Here is a 21,986-nt window from a genome sequence, read left to right as displayed (position 1 = left end):
CCCTTCCCTCCTGCTGCCCCTCACCCTGTCCCACTCTGGGCACCCTGCCCCCCACCCCTGCAGCCTAGCCTGCCCCTCCTCCCCCCATCCCCCCCACTCCCGCTGGGAATCCCTTGATCTGTGGGTTCCTTACTTAACCCCCTCCCCCATATGCTCCCCCAGGAAATGGGGCACAGCGGGCCAGCTTGTAGAAGGGGCAGGGACTGGCAGGTGAGCTGGGGGGAGGGGCAGTGGGGAGCAGAGGTGTGTGGGGCTGGGCAGAAAGCTCCCCCCCCCGAATTGATTGGGGCTGGTGCCATTCCAAAGTGGGGATGCAGAATGAGCCCCCCCCCCGGGCGAGCCAGGCGAGGGGGGCCAGGCTGGTGCCTGCCGGGGGGTGGCACTTGTTCTAGGAGTTAATGCTGCCCCCCCACAGAGGCTGGAGTTTGTGCAGAAGTGCGAGGCTGGGACCTGGGGCCCCTTCTAGCCACCCCCTCCCGACCCTGTCTGCGGGTGGGAGGTGGTGATGGGGGAGGTTCCCCTTTTGGGGGGGGCTCCAGCCCCCCCCCCAGCTCCATTGCTCTGGTCCCACGGCGCCCCTGGAGTGGGGGGGTCACCTGCTCCCCACTGGGGGCCAAGCGTGACCTGGTGACGGCAGGGGGAGGGAGACCCGAGACCCCCAATCACACAGCCCCCCCCCCGCCTCCCACATGCACTTGGCCCCTCTACAGGTGGGGACTGCCCCTGCCCCCCCCGTTTACCTGCGCCCCCCGGACCCAAACTCCAGGCTGTGGCTCAGTTCTCAGGCTTTTACTGAGGTTTACTGGGGGGAAGGGAGATTTGGGAAGGGTCTGGGGAAGGGGCACTGGGCGGTTAGGGGATGTGGGGGAGCGGTCTGGGGAAGGTGCGAGGGGCAAAAGGGGTTGGGGGGTGGGGGAAGGGTGGGGAGGGGGATTTGGGGGGAGGGGGCTGGGGGTGGCATCGCTCAGTGACTGGGCCAGGGATCGGGGAGGGGTCTGGGGAAGGGGCACTGGGTGGGGAGGGCGGTTAGGGGATGTGGGGGAGCGGTCTGGGGAAGGAGCGAGGGGCGAAAGGGGTTGGGGGTGGGGGCTGGGGGTGGCATCGCTCGGTGCCTGGGCCAGGGATCGGGGCAGAGGTGGGCTGGGATCCGGTAACACCCCCAGGAGCCCCCGGGGGGGCAGCGAATCCGGACACCGCCCGGTCACCCTGCGAACAAAGAGAGCATAAGTGGGAGACAGCCCCCAGCCACCCCATGGAGCAACCTGCTGCCCACCCCCTTCCCCATGGCACCCCCTACTGAGCGCCCCCAACCCGGTCCCTGCTCCATGGCGCCCCAGGCTAAGCCCGCCACGGTGGCCCCTGCTGAGCCCCCCACCTCGTGCCATGACGCCCCCTGCTGAGCCCCCTGCCCTGCCCCACGGCGCCCCTTCTTGCTCTTACGGAAGAGCTGCAGGCGCACGAAGAGCGCGTGGGACTGACCCCTGGCGCGGATGATGAGGGTGAAGCTCCCGTGTCCCGGGGGGTTAACCCCGTGATGCGCAGGGAGCAGTCACCCCCAGGGTCTCGCGGCCCGTGGACGCCGGTCCCTGGTTCCGTGTGTCCGGGGAGGTGAAGGTCAGGATCCGATCGGGCTCGGCTGTGGCGGTTCTGCGGTACCAGCTGCAGCTCTGGGCGACTCCCTGGCCCCCCCCCCCCCGCAGGGTCACCGTCTGCCCCACGGTGGGGTGGGGGGGCACCACTGCCACCCCAAAATCAATGGCACCGGTCAGCGGGAGGCAGGAGGACAGGACACAGAAAGCGGGGGGAAGAAGGGGGAGGGAGGACGTCAGAAATGGGACCCCGCCAGCTCTGCTGGTGCCCCTCACTCCCGACCTGCAGCCCCTTCCTATCCCCGTGCTGCCCACCCCCCAGACCTGCCAGGATTGGGCCTGTCCAGGAGCTGGCCCAGGTGTGGGCGTGGGAGGTGCCCCATGTCCAGTCTGTGCTGGGGTTGAACAGGGCTGGGTTGGGGCGAGGGTGCCCGGCTGGTGAATCCCGGGGCGGGGGAAGCACAGGGATGGGTGGGGGAAGGGGATGTTGGGTAAGAAAGAAACCCACAGAGCAAGGGAGTCCTGCCCCCCTCCCATGTTCTCTGTTCCCCGCCCCCTTCCCCACAGCCCCCACGGCAAACACGCCCAGACTCCTTGCTACCCCTGCCCCGCAGGCCCCTGCCCCCAGCAGGGGAGGGGGGTCAGGAATGTGATGGCAAAGGGGACAGGTTGGGGGAGGGGTAGCTCAGTGGTTTGAGCATTGGCCTGTTAAACCCAGGGTTGTGAGTTCAATCCTTGAGTCACCTACTACAGGACAGGCCTAACAAAGAAAATAACAGAACGCCACTAGCCGTCACCTTCAGCCCCCAACTAAAACCTCTCCAACACATCATCAAGGATCTACAACCTATCCTGAAGGACGACCCATCACTCTCAGATCTTGGGAGACAGGCCAGTCCTTGCCTACAGACAGTCCCCCCAACCTGAAGCAAATATTCACCAGCAACCACACAACAGAACCACTAACCCAGGAACCTATCCTTGCAACAAAGCCTGTTGCCAACTGTGCCCACATATCTATTCAGGGGACACCATCACAGGGCCTAATAACATCAGCCACACTATCAGAGGCTCGTTCACCTGCACATCCACCAATGTGATATATGCCATCATGTGCCAGCAATGCCCCTCTGCCATGTACATTGGGCAAACTGCACAGTCTCTACGGAAAAGAATAAATGGACACAAATCAGATGTCAAGAATTATAACATTCATAAACCAGTCGGAGAACACTTCTGTCAAGGTTCCTCCCCCACTCTGAACTCTAGGGTACAGATGTGGGGACCTGCATGAAAAACCTCCTAAGCTTATCTTTACCAGCTTAGGTCAAAACTTCCCCAAGGTACAAAATATTCCACCCTTTGTCCTTGGATTGGCCGCTACCACCACCAAACTAATACTGGTTACTGGGGAAGAGCTGTTTGGACACGTCTTTCCCCCCAAAATACTTCCCAAAACCTTGCACCCCACTTCCTGGACAAGGTTTGGTAAAAAGCCTCACCAATTTGCCTAGGTGACTACAGACCCAGACCCTTGGATCTTAAGAACAATGAACAATCCTCCCAACACTTGCACCCTCCCTTTCCTGGGAAATGTTGGATAAAAAGCCTCACCAATTTGCATAGGTGACCACAGACCCAAACCCCTGGATCCAAGAACAATGAAAAAGCATTCAGTTTTCTTACAAGAAAACTTTTAATAAAAATAGAATTAGAAATAAGAAATCCCCCCTGTAAAATCAGGATGGTAAATACCTTACAGGGTAATTAGATTCAAAACATAGAGAACCCCTCTAGGCAAAAACCTTAAGTTACAAAAAAAGATACACAGACAGAAATAGTTATTCTATTCAGCACAATTCTTTTCTCAGCCATTTAAAGAAATCATAATCTAACACATACCTAGCTAGATTACTTACTAAAAGTTCTAAGGCTTCATTCCTGGTCTATCCCCGGCAAAGGCAAAATGTAGACAGACACACAAACCCTTTGTTTCTCTCCCTCCTACCAACTTTTGAAAGTATCTTGTCTCCTCATTGGTCATTTTGGTCAGGTGCCAGTGAGGTTACCTTTAGCTTCTTAACCCTTTACAAGTGAGAGGAGATTTCCTCTGGCCAGGAGGGATTTTAAAGGGGTTTACCCTTCCCTTTATATTTATGACAACTTCAATCTCTCTGGTCACGCAATTACAGACATGAAGGTCGCTATCTTACAACAAAAAAACTTCAAATCCAGACTCCAGTGAGAAACTGCTGAATTGGAATTCATTTGCAAATTGGATACTATTAATTTAGGCTTAAATAGAGACTGGGAGTGGCTAAGTCATTATGCAAGGTAGCTTATTTCCCCTTGTTTTTTCCTACCCCTCCCGCCCCCGCCCCCGCCCCCCAGACATTCTGGTTAAACTTGGATTTATGCTGGAAATGGCCCACCTTGATTATCATGCACATTGTAAGGAGAGTGGTCAGTTTGGATGAGCTATTACCAGCAGGAGAGTGAGTTTGTGGGGGGGGGGGGTGAGAAAACCTGGATTTGTGCTGGAAATGGCCCACCTTGATTATCATGCACATTGTAGGGAGAGTGGTCACTTTGGATAAGCTATTACCAGCAGGAGAGTGAGTTTGTGTGGGGAGGGGGCGGAGGGTGAGAAAACCTGGATTTGTGCTGGAAATGGCCCAACTTGATTATCATACACATTGTAAGGAGAGTGATCACTTTAGATAAGCTATTACCAGCAGGAGAGTGGGGTGGGGGGAGAGAAAACCTTTTGTAGTGGTAAACACCCATTTTTTCATGGTTTGTGTGTATAAAAAGATCTTCTGTACTTTCCACAGTATGCATCCAATGAAGTGAGCTGTAGCTCACGAAAGCTCATGCTCAAATAAATTGGTTAGTCTCTAAGGTGCCACAAGTCCTCCTTTTCTTTTTGCAATCCCTGAGGGGGCCATTTAGGGATCTGGGTCAAAAAATGGGGATTGGTCCTGCTTGGAGCAGGGAGTTGGACTAGATGATCTCCTAAGGTCCCTTCCAACCCTGATATTCTATTCTATTCCCCCCAACCGCCCCTGGATTCAGGGCTCCGCCCCCCTCCCCAAAATCTGGGGCTGTTGCTCAGTGGGTTTCTTACCCAACTTGCTGCCCCTCCCCCACTGGCTCTTGGGAAACTTCCCCCAGTGGCCAGTGGACCCTGCCCTGGGAGCTGTGGGGTGGGGAAGGAGCTGGGGCCTTGTGACACCTCCAGGAGCCGGGGTCCCACAGACACAGTGCTGGGGGGACCCAGCACCAAATACTGCCCCACACCCGGGGGCCTGGGTTCCATCCCCGGCTCAGGGAGCGGGGTCATAGAATCATAGAACTGGAAGGGACCTCAAGAGGTCTCTAGTCCAGTCCCCTGCACTCGTGGCAGGACTAAGTATTATCTAGACCATTCCTGACAGGTGTTTGTCTAACCTGCTCTTAAAAATCCCCAATGATGGAGATCCCACAACTGCTCTGGGCAATTTATTTCCAGTGCTTAACCACCCTGACAGGTAGGAAGTTTTTCCTCATGTCCAACCTAAATCGCCCTGGCTGCAATTTAAGCCCATTGCTTCTTGTCCTGTCCTCTGAGGTTAAAAAAGAACAATTCCTCTCCCTCCTCCTTGTAACAACCTTTTATGTACTTGAAAACTGTTACCATGTCCCCTCTCGGTCTTCTCTTCTCCAGACTAAACAAACCCAGTGTTTTCAATCTTCCCTCATAGGTCACGTTTTCTAGACCTCTAATAATTCGTGTTGCTCTTCTCTGGACTTTCTCCAATTTGTCCACATCCTTCCTGAAATGTGGTGCCCAGACCTGGACACAATGCTCCAGTTGAGGCCTAATCAGTGTGGAGTAGAGCGGAAGAATTACTGCTCGTGTCTTGCTTACAACACTCCTGCTAACACATCCCAGAATGATGTCTGCTTTTTTTGCAACAGCGTTACACTGTTGACTCATATTTAGCTTGTGATCCACTATGACCCCCAGCTCCCTTTCTGCAATACTCCTTCCTAGGCCGTCATTTCCCATTTAGTGTATGTGCAACTGGTTGTTCCTTCCTAAGTGGAGTACTTTGCATTTGTCCTTATTGAATTTCATCCTATTTACTTCAGACCATTTCTCTGGTTTGTCCAGATCATTTTGAATTTTAATCCTGTCCTCCAAAGCACTTGCAACCCCTCCCAGCTTGGTATCGTCCGCAAACTTTATAAATGTACTCGCTATGCAATTATCTAAATAATGTATGATGATAGTGAACAGAACCAGACCCAGAACTGATCCCTGCAGGACCCCACTTGATATGCCCTTCCAGCATGACTGTGAACCACTGATAACTACGCCCTGGGACCTGTTTTCCAACCAGTTTTGCACCCACCTTATAGTAGCTCCAGCTAGGTTGTATTTCCCTAGTTTGTTTAGGAGAAGGTCATGCGAGACAGTATCAAAAGCCTTACTAAAGTCAAGATAGACCACGTCTCCTGCTTCCCTCCTATCCACAAGGCTTGTTACCCTGTCAAAGAAAGCTCTTGGGTTGGTTTGAAGCGATTTTGCAGGGTCCTGCACTTAGGATGGAAGAACCCAATGCACAGCTACAGACTAGGGACCGAATGGCTAGGCAGCAGTTCTGCGGAAAAGGACCTAGGGGTGACAGTGGACGAGAAGCTGGATATGAGTCAACAGTGTGCCCTTGTTGCCAAGAAGGCCAATGGCATTTTGGGATGTATAAGTAGGGGCATAGCGAGCAGATCGAGGGACGTGATCGTTCCCCTCTATTCGACATTGGTAAGGCCTCATCTGGAGTACTGTGTCCAGTTTTGGGCCCCACACTACAAGAAGGATGTGGATAAATTGGAGAGAGTCCAGCGAAGGGCAACAAAAATGATTAGGGGACTGGAACACATGACTTATGAGGAGAGGCTGAGGGAACTGGGATTGTTTAGTCTGCAGAAGAGAGGAATGAGGGGGGATTTGATAGCTGCTTTCAACTACCTGAGAGGTGGTTCCAAAGAGGATGGTTCTAGACTATTCTCAGTGGTAGAAGAGGACAGGACAAGGAATAATGGTCTCAAGTTGCAGTGGGGGAGGTTTAGGTTGGATATTAGGAAAAACTTTTTCACTAGGAGGGTGGTGAAACACTGGAATGCGTTCCCTAGGGAGGTGGTAGAATCTCCTTCCTTGGAAGTTTTTAAGGTCAGGCTTGACAAAGCCTTGGCTGGGATGATTTGATTGGGGATTGGTCCTGCTTTGAGCAGGGGGTTGGACTAGAACCTCCTGAGGACCCTTCCAACCCTGATATTCTATGATTCTATGATTCTATGATTTGTTCTTGACAACTCCATGCTGACTGTTACTTATCAACTTATTATCTAGATGTTTGCAAACTGATTGCTTAATTATTTGCTCCATTATCTTTTCCGGGTACAGAAGTTAAGCTGACTGGTCTGTAATTCCCCAGGTTGTCCTTATTTCCTTTTTTTAGATGGGCACTAGATTTGCCCTTTTCCAGTCGTCTGGAATGTCTCCCGTCTTCCATGACTTCTCAAAGGTAATCGCTGATGGCTCAGGTATCTCCTCAGTCAGCTCCTTGAGTATTCTAGGATGCATTTCATCAGGCCCTGGTGACTTGAAGACAACTAGTCCAGTGGGTTAGAGCTGGGGAGGGTTGGGAGCCAGGACTCCTGGGGTCTCGCTCTGCGCCCCCGTTCCTTGCAGCCCAGCGCCCCCTAGTGTCACACTGGGGCATTGGAGTCAGCACTGACCGATGTTTTTGTGGGAAGGGGCCTGGCGTCCTGGATTCCCAGCCCCGTTCCCCAACATCCTTAGCTCCTCGGCGTGGGCTTGTCTCTGTCCTGTGTGAAGCACCTGGCATGGAGTATTAACCTGGGAATGTTGCGTGGAAGTTTTCCTAGTTTACTGTCTGCATTGATACTAGATGGGGTGGGAAATCAGGGGGTGACTTCACTGAGGGACGATACCTGACAGCCAGCACATAACCTGAGCTAGGAGGGGGCTGGGGCCAGGTGGCACCTTCTGCCGGGGAAACTGGACAAAGGCTGGAGGAGGAGCCGGGGGCAGGCGGGGTGAGACGGCTGGAGGGAGTTTCAGTTTGGAACTGGCTGGGGAGACAGGGGGAGGCCCAGGACCTGAGTCTGGGCTCCCTGCCCCCCAAGACAGACCCGGCTGAGGGGTCCTGTTCTCTGCACCTACCAGCTCTGTTTTTGGCCGTGTTGCTGTCGTCTAATAAACCTTCTGTGTTACTGGCTGGCTGAGAGTCCCGGTGAATCGCAGGCCGTGGGGGGTGGAGGGCCCTGACTCCCCCCCACCCCGTGACACCTGGCAGAATGGGGCCCTGGGTGAGCATGAGAACAATGGGGACAGCGGGGCCGGGGGAGGCACCCACCCTAGACGGGCCGATCTGTCCGGGGCTGGGGTCCTGGTTGGGGCGCGTTAACCCTGTGATGCGCAGGGGCCGTGGGTCTGAGCCGGGTGACGTGTGGGGGGAGTAACTGAGGCTCCTGTTTTCAGCAGCGGTCAATTCCCCCTCCAGTGTGACCCCCCCACACACCTATCAGGACCAGCCCCAGCTCTGGGGACATGAGCAGTTGTCCTGGAGAGCTCATATTGGGTTCGCCTCCCGCTGTGGGGACTAGATTTACCACCCCCGCCCCCCGTGTGAGGTGGGGGCAGGTGAGTCACATCCCCTGCCCGCCCTGGCAGTGGAGGCAGGCAGGGCTGTCAGGAAAGGGGGGGCACGGTGCCAAAGGGGCCGCACCCCCTGCCCCATACCTGGGCTGGGAGGGGCAAGGAGGTGCTTCGTGCCAGCTCCACTCCCTCCCCCCACTTCCCCCGTCTCTGCCCTTTGCCCCCAGCTGGGAACCAGGCGTCTCTGCCGTCCCGACGGGTCCCGGCGGGTCCCGCAGCAGCGAAGGGCGATGGGGCGAATCCCCCACAGACCGGGCGGCCCTTGGACAGGGATTTTCCTGGCAGGTCAGAGGGATGGGGCGGGGAAGGGAGAGGGGAGAATGTGGGACCCAGGTGTCCGGGACACAAAGGCCTCCAATAGGCACCATTGCAAATGAAAGAAGAGGGGCTGCGGGTCAGGAGTGAGGGGTACCAGCAGAACTGGGGGGAGCTGGGCTAGCAGGGGTCTGTGGGTCAGGATTGAGGAGCATGGGCAGAGCTTGGGTGGGGGGTCCCCAGGGCTGGGCTGGTAGGAGCAGATTCCGATGCTTCCTTCCCCAGGCTGGTTCCTTCCCTGGGCTACCCCAAGGCTGTGCCCCACAGCCCTGGGATGGGACCCGTCAGATGCCACATTGTTCCCCACAGATCCTGCTTTGCATGGGGGGATTAGCAGGGATCAGCTGTTTGTGTCTCTCTGTCCCAGAGCATTTGCGGGGGACACATCCAGCCCCCCCTCCACGAACTCCCTTCCCCCAGATCCAGCCCCATGCAGAGACTCAGGTGGGTCCCATTGCGGCAAAGGGTGATGGGGCAAATCCATGACAGACCAGGCAGCTCTGGGAGGCGCGCGGTACGGGGCGGGGGGAGACCATGGGACCCAGGTGTTTGGGACACACATGGCTGTAACAGGGGACAATGCAAATCAAAGCAGAGGAGCTGCAGGTCGGGAGTGAGGGGCACCAGTTGGTACCTGTCTCTCTGGTCTCCCCCCCGCAGCCTCCATCCTGGGCTCCTGCCTCCAGCCGGCGCCGGCGCAGACCCCGACCCCAGTGACCATCATCCTCACCCCACCGAGCCCCGTGGTGGGAGGGGGCGTCAGCCTGGCCCCCCAGAATCCTCCACAGGACTTCACGTCCTGCAGCTGGTACCGATCAGCGACCGCTGATGGAAACAGCCAGATCCTCACCGACAACCCAGGAACACCCCCCGTCCAGACCAATGGCTTGGCCCACACGGGGCGGGAGACAGCGGGATTGAATTGCTCCCTGCACATCGCGGGGTTAACGCTCAACGACACCGGGAGCTACATGGTGCAGATTCAGAGCCCGACTAGCCCTGTCACCATCACGGTGCATCTGCCTGTCTCTGGTAAAGTGCCACCCCCGGGCCCTGCCCCTTCCCCATCCCCGCCCCAGCGATGGGGCTCTGGGTGTCTCCCCCTTGGGAAGAACCCGGCTAGGTCACGGGGGGAACCTGCCCCCAAACTCAGACACCGTGGAGCAACCTAGGTACCCCAACACCTGAGAGATGGTGACCCCCCCAAACTGTTGGGCTCTGGACCCCCAGGCCCCACCTTGCCCCTCCCTGAACTGGAAGCCAAAACCTGCCCCAGCCTACATGGACCTGAACATGGACGGGGAATGACCCTGGCCCACCAGGCACTGTTGGGATTGATTATCTGCATCGCATGGGCCCCCAGGGCCCCCCTGTGCCAGGTGCACAGACCTTCCCACGCAGAGCTCACACGCCCCACCCCCCAGAGCTGAGATAGAACCCAGGAGTCCTGGCTCCCAGAATTCCACTCTTTCCCAAGTAGCCCTACGCTAAAGATGATGGCTGGATAACAGCTCACTACTGCTACCAGGCAGCTGGGTCGGAATCCCGCACGGGGCTGTGGGTCAGGAGTCCCACGGTGCTGTTCACCCCAGTGACGCTCTCTCTGTTCCCAGAAATGCTGCCCAAGCCCACGGTGACGCCTGGCCAAGCCCAGGTGCTGGAGAACGGGACTTTCACCCTCATGTGTAACAGCTCCCCCCGCGCTGACACCGTGCTCTGGCTCCGGGACGGGGCGTCCCTCGCGCCCAGTGACCGGCTGGGGCTGTCCCCTGACAACCGGACCCTCACGGTGCTGGGTGTCACCCGGGGCGACGCCGGCGCCCACCAGTGCGAGGTCAGAAACCCCGTCAGCACCGAACACAGCGAGCCCAGCAACGTGACAGTGGTCTGTGAGTAACTGCAGCCCCGTCCCCCGGCCGCGCTGCCCCCAGCCCTGCTGGTATCGCCCAGCCACGGAGATGCAGCATGGAGCACAGGGGAAGTTTATGGAGGGCCCCTTCCGGGCCACTGAGATGCAGCTGCCTCTGGGGTGGATCATGCGGGCTGTTTCTACAGGCTTCTCTGGCCTGGTGCTGAGATGTGGCCATTTCTGGGTTGAGGCACAGCGGCTGTTTATACTGGGACCCTCCGTCCATCCCCTGATCTCCTCTCTCTCTGCAGATGGGCCAGACTCCACCAGGATAGACCCGCCTGGACCCATCAACGTGACCTTCGGTTCCCCTCTGACCCTGACGTGTGTCACCGACTCCGTCCCAGCCCCGAGCTATCGCTGGGTTCTCAACGGCACCGACATGAAGGAGACGGGGACCAACTTGAGCTTTAGCCCCACGACCTGGGCTCAGCACGGCACGTACGAGTGCCGGGTCCACAACCCCGTCACCAGCCGCACTGCCTGGGCGTCTGTCGCCGTGCGGGTCATGGGTGAGTCCCCGGGATGGAAGAACGCGCTGCAGACACAGGGATCCCAGTGCTGGCACCAATGCCCCAGTGCGGCGCTAGGGGCCCGGGCTGCAGGGGGCGGGGTGAGGGGATTGTGGCTGAACGTCTGATCCAACACTGCCCCCCCTCACACACGTTTTTCCTCCTGATGCCCCTCCCCCAGGTGCCCATTCAGGTCTCTCTGCTGGGGCCATTGCCGGGATCGTCATCGGGTCACTGGTGGGGATGGCGCTGGTCGGAGTCGGGGTCTATTTCCTCTGTGAGTAACAGCCCCCACCCCTCGGGAGAGCCAGGACCCCTGGGTTCTCTCCCTGGCACTGGGAGGGGAGTGGGGTGTAGTGGGTTAGAGTTGGAGTGAGGAGAGGGGCTGGGAGCCAGGACTCCTGGGTTCTCTCCCTGGCTCTGGGAGGGGAGTGGGGTCTCGTGGTTAGAGCAGGGGGGCTGGGAGCCAAGGCCCCAATTCCAGCGTCTCTGATGATTCCTCCCAGACTCTCGCTGCTGGAACGAGACCCCCAGGGAGAACGAGGCACCTGTCCCAGTGTACAAGAACCCGCCCCCTACAGCCGGGACACGGCCAGTGGTGAGTGACAAGGGCCACCCCCACCCCTCTCTATTCCAGGCCCAGCCCCTCCTCTGTGGATGCACCTCAGTCCAGACCCACAGCCCCCAGCCAGTTTACCCTGTCCCCTTTGGGCGGGGGTGGGGGAGGGTTATACAAACCCTGGGTCCCACTGACTCTCCCGGTTTCCCCCCTCGAGCTCGGTTGGGGGGTCTCTGGGGTGTGGAGCTAATGCCCCTCTTGCCTCTGTCTCCTCCAGGCCCAGCCCGGGAGGCCCCCTGACCCCAGCCCCATCTACGAGGTGAGCGCCGGCTCCTTGCGCTGTATCCTCCCCCTGAGGGGGTTCGGAGCCAGTGAGGGGAGGGGGGAGCTGCCCCCCAGAAGCCCTACGGCTGAGAACGGGGCTGGTTATTACATTCCCCCAGGGGGGGCGCAGAGCGAGCCAGAGGGGGATGAGCCGGGAGCCCCAGAGCTGAGGGGAGGGGTTCTGGGGGGCCCAGCACTGGGGGGGGAGGGATGGGCACCCTGTAGTGGGAGGGGCTGCTGGTCTTGGTGAGGGATGGGCCCCTGGTGTGGGAGGGGCTGTTGGGGCCCCACGGGGGGGAGGGGACTGGGCCCTCCCCTGGGGCGTCTCTGGCTGAATCGTCCCCGTTTCCCCCAGACGCTGGAGCCCGGACAGCTGGACGTGTACGAGGAGCTGAAGAAGTGACGCCCCCTCCGGCCCCCCTGGTGCATGCTGGGAGGGGCCCGGTGCATGCTGGGAAAGTTGTGTCCCCGAGCCTGGGTCCCGCCGCCCGGGGACGTCCTGCCGATAAAGCTTTAAAGGGCAGGAACAGCCACCGCCCGGCCCGGGGGGTCCGTCCATCCAGGCTGCTTCCCTGGCGCCCATCACCGCAGCATCTGGGCCCCTCCGAGGCCTCGTCCCCACCCCTGTGGGGGGCTGGGCCGTTCTTCCCACTGCAGAGAGGGGCCCGGGCGGCTCAGTGACCAGCCAGGGTCCCACGGGGAGTCTGTGGGGCTGCAGGGACTCAGACCCGGGTCTCCCCAGTGCCCGACTGGTGCCCAAACTAGGGCCAGGGGTCCCCGCCCAGGGCTTCCCCCCACACTTCCTGATGTTTGTTCTAAGCCTGCTGCCCATTCCTGTCATTTCCCGACCCCTAGTTCTTGTGTTTCGAGGAGTAAATAACAGGAGCCTCCAGCGGCTCCTTCTCCAGCTCTGGGCTCCGGTCAATAAACTCAGCCTGGTTGTCTCTGTAAGGCCTGGCCATGCTGGGGCCGAGTGGGGCGCTGGCTGGGGGGTCACTGCTCAGCTGGGGGGTCCGAGTCCATGCGGTCAGCGGAGCTGGGAACTTGGCCAGTGGGCAGCGCCAGGGGCAGGGCACCCCAGGGGGATCCTGGGCAATTGGGGGGCGCCAATCACTGACCTGTCGAGGGCTGAGCGGGGAGGGGGGTTGTGCTGTCCATGGAGGGGGGGTCGGGGGTCTGACCCCCAGCAAGGCCAGACAAGGCTCCTCACAGCGGGGCAGGGGGTCACGGGGGGCCTCCCAGCCCGGCACCCCGGGAAGCGTCACACGGCGCAGCCCAGGGGTGCAGGGGGAGCAGAGCGAGAGCAAAGGCCCCACATGTGCCCTCCGTGGACCCTGTGATTATGGCCCCGCAGCTGGGCCGTGCCCCCTGCACCCCGTTGTGTTATAACCTGGTCCCGGGCAGGGCACCCCCAGGTAGGGTTCCCAGGTGTCCAGCTTTCGACCGGACAGGAAAAGCCCGGTCGGCAGCGCTGCAGGGCTAAGGCAGGTTCCCTGCCTGCCCTGGCTCCGTGCGGCTCCTGGAAGTGGCCGGCATGTGCGGCTCCTAGGTGCAGGGGCAGCCATGGGGGCTCCGCGAACTGCCCCCTCTCCGAGCGCTGGCTCCACACTCCCAGGTGGCGGGGCCTGCGGGTGGGGGCAGGGCTCGGAGCCGCCCCTGGAATTGTGCCACCCCAAACACGTGCTTGTCTGCTGGTGCCGAGAGCCGGTCCTGCCCTGGCCGCGCTGAGGCCTAGGGGGCCGCAGGAACACGCCGGGCTCTTCCCAGGCGCCGGCTGAGGTCAGGGCGGCCCGGAGCCCACACCCCGAACCCCCTCCCACACCCCAAGCCCTGCCCAGCCCGGTGAGAGTGGGGCAGAGCGAGCGACGGAGGGAGGGGGGATGGAGTGAGTGGGGTGGGGATCTTGGGGAAGGGGTGGGGCCGGGGCAAGGGTGTGGTTTTATGCAATTAAAAAGTTGGCAACCCACACCCAGGCCCCGGGCGCAGGCCGTCCCTGCAGGCTGAGGGCTCCGGGCAGGGCCCCCCCATGTCCCGGGCGCAGGCTGTCCCTGCAGGCTGGGGGCTCTGGGCAGGGCCCCCCCAAGCCCCGGGCGCGGGCTGTCCCTGCAGGCTGGGGTCTCCGGGCAGGGCCCCCCATGTCCCAGGCGCAGGCCGTCCCTTCAGGCTGGGGGCTCTGGGCAGGGCCCCCCGTGTCCCAGGCGCAGGCCGTCCCTGCAGGCTGGGGGCTCTGGGCAGGGCCCCCCTGGGCCGTCCCTGCAGGCTGGGGGCTCCGGGCAGGGCCCCCCCGGGCCATCCCTGCAGGCTGGGGGCTCCAGGCAGGGCCCCCCATGTCCCAGGCGCAGGCCGTCCCTGCAGGCTGGGGGCTCCGGGCAGGGCCCCCCCATGTCCCGGGCGCAGGGTGTCCCTGCAGGCTGGGGGCTCTGGGCAGGGCCCCCCATGTCCCGGGCGCAGGGTGTCCCTGCAGGCTGGGGGCTCTGGCCAGGGCCCCCCCGGGCCGTCCCTGCAGGCTGGGGGCTCCGGGCAGGACCCCCCATGACCCGGGCGCGGGCCGTCCCTGCAGGCTGGGGGCTCCGGGCAGGACCCCCCATGACCCGGGCGCGGGCCGTCCCTGCAGGCTGGGGTCTCCGGGCAGGGCCCCCCATGTCCCGGGCGCGGGCCGTCCCTGCAGGCTGGGGTCTCCGGGCAGGGCCCCCCATGTCCCGGGCGCGGGCCGTCCCTGCAGGCTGGGGACTCCGGGCAGGGCCCCCCATGTCCCGGGCGCGGGCCGTCCCTGCAGGCTGAGGGCTCCGGGCAGGGCCCCCCATGTCCCGGGCGCGGGCCGTCCCTGCAGGCTGAGGGCTCCGGGCAGGGCCCCCCATGTCCCGGGCGCGGGCCGTCCCTGCAGGCTGAGGGCTCCGGGCAGGGCCCCCCATGTCCCGGGCATGGGCCGTCCCTGCAGGCTGGGGGCTCCGGGCAGGGCCTCCCATGTCCCAGGCGCGGGCCGTCCCTGCAGGCTGGGGGCTCTGGGCAGGGCCCCCCCGGGCTGTCCCTGCAGGCTGGGGGCTCCAGGCAGGGCCCCCCATGTCCCGGGCGTGGGCCGTCCCTGCAGGCTGGGGGCTCCGGGCGGGGTCCAGGGGTCACTGGCGCGATGCCAGGACCAGCAGGGCCAAGGGGACCCGGGTGCATCTGGCCTGTTGCTGCCCCCTGCTGGCGAAGCGTGGCCCAGCCCCCCCGCAGGGATCAGCCGGACAGGGGCTGCCCCGACAGGGAGCTCTCTGCCCCCGTCCTGGGGAGCCGGGGGACGGCCCCGCTGGGCCAGGCCTGATTTGCATCCCTGGGCTGGGACCCTCTGGGCTTTGCCCCTTCGTTGCAGGCGGGGCTGGGCTGGGTGGTGGGGCCCAGGGAGCTGTCAGCTTACGGTGCCCCAGGAGATGGGTTTAGTGGGTGTTTGGATCCCACGGGGAGCGCTGGTTTGGACTTTGTGACCCCAGCTTGTCCGTCAGCCTGGGGGTGTCTGTGTCCGGCTGGGGGTGTCTGTGTCAGCCTGGGGGTGTCTGGGTCCGACTGGGGGGGTCTGGGTCCGGCTGGGGGTGTGTCCGGCTGGGGGTGTCTGTGTCAGCCTGGGGGTGTCTGGGTCCGGCTGGGGGGGTCTGTGTCCGCCTGGGGGTGTCTGTGTCTGGCTGGGGGGGTCTGTGTCCGGCTGTTGCCTGTTTCTGCTGCTTCCTGCTCCCCACGGGCCCTGTCTCTCCCCTGGGCTCCTTCTCTCCTCCGTGAGTCAGACTTTCCTCCTGGCCCTGCCCTGTCTGACCGCACGGTGGGGGGAGCCGGGGGGGGTCGTGTGACCCTTTCTGGCACAGGGAGGGTTGGGGCCCGAGTCCAGCCAACCCCTGCCCCTGACTCCCCCCCTCGACCCCCACAAGGGCGGCAGGGGGGTCAGCCTGGCCTGCAGCCGCCTGCGCAGAACGTGGAACCCGACGGCGCCACCCCCAGCCCCGCTCGGCCCAAGAGCCCCGGCCCCGGGGCAGCGACAATGGGCCGGCGGCTCCCCGACCCCCGGGGTAACGCTCCGCAGTGCTGGGAACCGCAGGACGCAGCGAGTCGGACGGGCTGATAGTGATGTGACCCCCCCGCCCTGTGTGTGTGTGTGTGTTTGTGTCCCTGCGCCCCCTGCTGATGGGACGGGCCCTGCTGTGGGGGTGGGGTGGGGGTGTGTGTATGACTCTGTGTGTGTGTATGAGTGTGGCGGTGTGTATGGGTGTTGGTGTTTGGGAGTGTTTGTGCGTGTATTTGTGTGGGAGGATGGGTGGGTGGGTGAGTGGATGTGTCTATGGGTGTGTATGGTGTGGGGGTGGGGGTGTGGGGAGTGTTTGTGGGTGTAGGTGTGGGTGTGTGCAGGTGTGTGGGTGGGGGTGTGGGTGTGTATGGTGTGTATCGTGGGGGTGTCTATGGGTGTGTTTATGGTGTCTGTGCGGGTGTGTATGGGGGTATGTGTGTGGGGGTGGGAGTGTATAGTGTGTATCGTGGGGGTGTCTATCGGTGTGTGCATGGTGTGTGTGCGGGTGTGGGTGTGGGTGTGTGGGTGTGTATGGTGCGTATCATGGAGGTGTGTATCATGGGGGTGTCTGTGGGTGTGTGCAGGTGTGTGTGGGGGTGGGGGTGTCTGTGGGTGGGGGTGGGGGTGTCTGTGGGGGGGTGAACACTCGTGGGCCCACAGGCGGGGCGGGATCAGGCTGCTCAGCCCAGCTCTGTGTTTGTCTGTGCCCAGGGGCCTCACACTCTGTCCTGTTCCCCCCCAGCCCCGGCCCATCCTGCCGGGGGGGCGGGCTTTGGCTCCCAGAAACGTCCCAGATTCCCGTCAGTCTGGGCTCTGCCCCCCCCCCCACAGGGGTCTCCCTGTGCCCCCCACTCCCTAACGGGGGGGTTGTCCCCACTTCCCACGGGTGACTTCCAGGGATGAGCCCCCCCTCCACACAGCCTCCACTGGGGGGCAATATCTGGGGGGAACAGGGGGAGTAGGAGTCCTGGAGGCTGGGGGGCCCTGCCCCCTTTCATGCACCAGCCCCCCAGGGGCCGATTTCTGCGCTGTGTGAACCCCCACACACACACATCTGCCAGGGCCAGACCCCCCCCTCAAGGGAGCAGCGGGGGCCCGGATTGCTGCACCCCTCCCCCGCCCCCGTGTCTGGGTGGGGGCAGCGGGAGGGGGGGTGAGTCCCTCCCCCCAGCAGGGGAGGCAGGCAGGGCTGTCAGGAAGGGGGGGGGCACGGTGCCAAAGGGGCCGCACCCCCTGCCCCGTACCTGGGCTGGGAGGGGCAAGGGAGGTGCTTCGTGCCGGCTCCGCTCCCTCCCGCTTTCCCCGTCTCTGCCCTTTGCCCCCAGCTGGGAACCAGGCGTCTCTGCCGTCCCGGCGGGTCCCGGTGGGTCCCGCAGCAGCCAAGGGCGATGGGGCGAATCCCCCACAGACCGGGCGGCCCTTGGACAGGGATTCTCCTGGCAGGTCAGAGGGGGAGAACGTGGGACCCAGGTGTCCGGGGCAGAAAGGACTGCAATAGGAGCCAGTGTCAATGACAGCGGAGGGGCTGTGGGTCGGGACTCAGGGGCACCGGCAGAGCTGGGCGAGGGGCACCCCAGGGCTGGAGTAGCTGGAGGGGGGCTCTGACGCTTCCTTTCCCAGGCTGGCTCCAACCCCACCCTCCCCCAGGCTGTGCCCCAAAGCCGCGGGGACACGCACAGAAGCCCCGTTGTGTCCTGCAGCAGGGATCAGCTGTTTGCTTGTGTCTCTCTGGGCTAGAGAACTGGGGGGGACACACCCAGCCCCCCCCACTGAACTCCCTCCCCCCAGATCTAGCAGGCGGAACCAGAGCCAGGCAGAGACCCAGGGACCCGGCACCCCGTGGGGGGCGGGGGGAGAAGGGAGAAGACCCTTTCCCTACCCCCCACCCCCGCCGCACAGGTTCCTTCCTCCAAAGCGAAGGGGAAGTGAGCGGAGGAGGCTGGGAGGGGAAGTCTGAGGCCGGAGGGGCCCCGTGGGGCTGCCCTGCCTGTGGGTCCGGACTCCAGGGTCCCGGCCCAGAGACGCCTGTCACGGAGTGCCCGGGCGATGCTCTGGAACTGCTCCCCATGAAGCCAGTCAGGACTCTGGGGCAGTCGCCTTCCGGTGAGCAGCCTGTCCGCAGGGCAAACAGCTCACACGGCTTCCACCTTCCTGGGTCTGACCTCGGAGCATTCAGCATCCTCTGCCCCTCCGTGTGCTTCCCACAGCGAGACCGCTCAGGCGGGGTCCTGGGGAAGCCAGAGGGTCCTGGCCCCCCAACTCCGCAGTCAGACGGGACTCAGCCAGCCAGTAAAACAGAAGGTTTATTAGACGACAGGAACATGGTCTAAAACAGAGCTTGCAGGTGCAGAGAACAGGACCCCTCAGCTGGGTCCATTTTGGAGGGCAGTGAGCCAGACAACCACGTCTGCCCTTCACTCCATGTCCTAGCCAGCCCCAAACTGAAACTCCCTCCAGCCCCCCCTCCTCTGGGCTTTGTTCCTTTCCCAGGCCAGGAGGTCACCTGATTCCTTTGTTCTCCAACCCTTTAGCTCTCACCTTGCAGGGGGGAAGGGTCCAGGCCATCAGTTGCCAGGAAACAGGGTGTCGGCCATTCTCTGTGTCCAGACCCCTGCACACACCTGCCCTCTAGGGCTCTGAAGTGATCATACACCCTTACCCCACCACCTAGATACTTAAGAACTGCATAAGGGAAATTGAGGCACCCCCACAATATTCGGAGGAACCATTAAGAACAGTCCCACTTCGTCACATCTCTCCCCCCTTCGAGATCGAACTGAGCGGGGTCACTTTAGGCGGTGACCTGGGGAAGTTCGAAGCCACCAACGTTCCCATGGATGCCCCAGCGTCTCTGCCATTCCTTGGTAGGAGTTACACCAGGCCCTTCCAGTTTCACGCCCTCCCTTAGGTCGGGGGTGGTCGATAGCACTCGCAGGCCGCATGTGGGAAGGTTTCTGCGGCCCGCCCTTTGGCCACCCCAAAACCCCAGGGGGTCAAACTTGGATTGGGTCTTCTCCCCAACAAGCTGGCCAAACACAGCCACTTGGTTATAGGACTGTTTAAGTTTCTTAACAGCTTTCACTCCATCTGAGACCTTCTCAAAGCTATCCACACTGGGTCTTTCAACAGGACAGTCAGTGGATCCATTCACAACAGAAAATTTCTGGCTGTTAGGAACTGAAACTTTCTTGATTAAATCACTTTCACACCCTTCAGTTGCAGTAAACTGCTTGCAAAGACTCCATGAGGATTCCTTTCCCTAGGGCTTTTCTATGCAACAATTCACCCCTCCCAGAAATTCTGCTCTTACCCTCTTTACCTAGGGCTTGCTCTAGAGGAACACATTCCTGAGCAACAACAGACTCTTTCTGGGTCTCCCTTACATCCAGAATTACCTATGGCCCGTCCGGTGGATTCCTACACAATCCCCTTTCAGGCAAACTGACAGACTTCCTAGATAAATGGTCAGAAGCCTTCTCCTTCCCTTTGCCACACACAAGTTCAGGAATCTTTTCCTTCTTGCTACAGGTTTCCACACCCTCCATAGGTAACACAATCACATCACCTTCACGCTCTCCTTGTGCCCTGGCTAGGATCTCACCCTGATTAGACAGAGTTGCGACACCCTTTCCCAACCACACACGAGCAACAGGCAAAATACAAGCACCAGAATTGTCTGGTCTCTGGGATTTTACATAGACACTAACTGGATGCGACCTAGTTACAGGGCCATTCTCCTGAGCAGACACAAACTTAGGACCATTCCCTTCCTGGGCTTTAGCTGAATCCAGAACCAGCTCTGAGACAACTGCACAACGCTCAACCATCACAGGCTGCAAGGCCCCTTCTGTCTGCTCCACAGACCAAGAAGAGCCGGACACACTTTCTCCTTTACCAGACACACAGCTTGGGATCTCATTCCCCTTGTCCCAGCACACAAGGCTGATCACAGACACCTGCTTGGAGATCAGGGTAGCTCCCTCCACAGGCAAGTCAATACCTCTGACAGGCACAGGCACGTTTCCTTCACTGTCCCAATTCTCCACCCAGCTAACAGGTAAGGTCCAGGGACACTCATCTTCCACTCTCCTCGCCTTCCCACCCTGCTGACTAGACAAAGCCATCAGATCACAAGGCTGCCTAGGCTCATCCAAACTTTCCTTACCAAGCACCTTGCCACTCCCCACAGATCCCCTCCCCTGCCTGTGTCTCCCACCACTCAGCTGGGGTCTCAGCTCCCCCTGTGCTCAGCGCTGCCCTTGCTGTGCCAGTGGGGGTAGGCAGCGAGCTCGCTGCTTTCCTCACTGCATCAGAGCCAGCGTGAGCCCCCTCTCCGGAGTGCAAGGGCGCAGGGAGCATCTCTCTGTCCCACCCAGCCCCAGGGGTCTGCTTACAGGCAGGCAGGTAGCCTGAGCCTAGCGGCTCCTCCCTGCTGCCAGCCAGGTCATCTGCATTTTCACTGACCATTTCCCTCTCCACCGATTGGTTCCCTGGATTCAAATTCAAACCCTTGGCCGTTACAGGAGCAGGGCCTGGATCCTGTCCCAAAGAGACACAGTCACCCCACAACAGGGTCTCGCAGCCGATATCCTGGAGAACCCCAACAACCAGCCAGCCCCACCCCTCCTGGGTCTGCACAGGGATCTGGGCCATAGGCAGGGCGAGGGGCTTCGTCCCTGGGACCCTCACCCAGCTCACACAGCCCCTCAACCTCTGAGGCTGCACCACCCAGGGCCTGACAACAGTTCTCTCTGTCCCAGGATCTCGCCACCCCAGGAATGTCTCCCCATTGACCATCACCTTCCGCTCCCACTGGGGGTCCGAGGGGCCTGGCCCCAGGAAACTCCACACAGGCATATAGGTTGGAGTCAGGAGTGGGAGCCTGTCCACCTCCCCACCCATCTGGCTGACGGAGTCTACGGCCTTGGGACCCAGCAAGGGAGCTAGACACCGGGGCTTTTCCGCAGGATCCCCCTGGTTCAAATCGCCAGCCTGCTCAAAGGCAGTGAGGTGGGCATCCACATCCCCCCCCTCCTTAACCAGGGGCAGCAATTTAGTCTCGAGGTTCCCTGCGGAACTGGCCCCCCGGGGTCTATCCCCACTCACCCCGGGGAGGTTCCCTAGGCCTCTCCGCTCCCCCACCGCCAGCTCATGCTGCTGCTGCTTCTGCAGCTCTTTCTCGGTCCCTCGCTGTCTCTCACGGTCCTCTAGCTCTCTCGGACTCAGCTCCAATCCCGTCCATCTCCGATCCCCGGATGGGGAACCCGATCGTGAAGACCCTCGTCTGGTCGGGGACAGGAGTCTTGGCGATGCCTGGCTCCCACTCCAGCTGCTCCCAGATCCTGCTATAGCCCCATTTGGGGTCAGGAATCTGTCCCTTAGAGCGGTCATCCTCCTCCAGCTGCACGGTTAACTGTGCTTTGGTGAACTTTCCAATGCTCAACCCTCTCTTTTTGCACAGGGTTACAATGTCCTTCTTCAGGAGACGGTGACAGGCCATCACTCCGCTCTTCCCAAGTTGTTGTGGACTCACAGGCCTGTGTGCTCTCAGCTCCCCACAGTTTCCAGGGAGAACCCCTCGTGTGCCAGCCCTTCTCGAGGTCACCACCTCTTTGCCAGGGTCGAGCTGCAGACTCCTCCGCCCCTGGGACCGCTCGCTGCAGTCCCCCGGGGGACCCTGTTACTGCAAAAGTCCTTTTCTCTGGTCACACAATCCTAGGGGTTAACCGCCCCCTGAAACCGTCTCTCTCTGAATCTTCAGCACGCCTAGTCCCCATCAATCCCCCTTTGTTTTACTGCTCCCCAGTCACTTACTGCAGGAAGCGCCATCCACGGGGTGCAGTAGATCCCACCGCTGACACCAGTTGTCACGGAGTGCCCGGGCGATGCTCTGGAACTGCTCCCCATGAAGCCAGTCAGGACTCTGGGGCAGTCGCCTTCCGGTGAGCAGCCTGTCCGCAGGGCAAACAGCTCACACAGCTTCCACCTTCCTGGGTCTGACCTCGGAGCATTCCGCATCCT

The 21,986-nt window shown here is 61.2% G+C and overlaps 1 protein-coding gene and 1 long non-coding RNA gene across 2 annotated transcripts in view; one reads left to right on the top strand and one right to left on the bottom strand.

Moving 5' to 3' along the window:
• Positions 1-1,072: 1,072 nt before the first annotated feature.
• LOC141977396 (uncharacterized) lies at positions 1,073-3,577 on the bottom strand. The gene is made up of 3 exons (XR_012636229.1): positions 3,509-3,577; positions 2,670-2,751; positions 1,073-1,206 (listed from the first exon to the last, which is right to left on the bottom strand). It is a non-coding gene; the product is annotated as an uncharacterized LOC141977396 (long non-coding RNA).
• Positions 3,578-8,490: 4,913 nt separating this feature from the next.
• The window catches only part of LOC141977231 (cell adhesion molecule CEACAM5-like), a 32,924-nt gene continuing 19,428 nt past the window's right edge, over positions 8,491-21,986 (top strand). Inside the window, exons 1-8 of the mRNA XM_074938610.1 lie at positions 8,491-8,598; positions 9,289-9,660; positions 10,242-10,517; positions 10,789-11,049; positions 11,231-11,326; positions 11,556-11,647; positions 11,886-11,927; positions 12,288-12,331. Of these exons, the coding sequence (XP_074794711.1) occupies positions 8,544-8,598; positions 9,289-9,660; positions 10,242-10,517; positions 10,789-11,049; positions 11,231-11,326; positions 11,556-11,647; positions 11,886-11,927; positions 12,288-12,331 (1,238 nt within the window). The 5' untranslated portion in view covers positions 8,491-8,543. The remainder of the gene's footprint in view (positions 8,599-9,288; positions 9,661-10,241; positions 10,518-10,788; positions 11,050-11,230; positions 11,327-11,555; positions 11,648-11,885; positions 11,928-12,287; positions 12,332-21,986) is intronic.

The sequence above is a fragment of the Natator depressus genome, chromosome 24 (genome assembly GCF_965152275.1).
Source record: "Natator depressus isolate rNatDep1 chromosome 24, rNatDep2.hap1, whole genome shotgun sequence".
NCBI classification, from domain to species: Eukaryota; Metazoa; Chordata; order Testudines; family Cheloniidae; genus Natator; species Natator depressus.
This window is presented reverse-complemented; position numbering and strand designations above follow the sequence as displayed.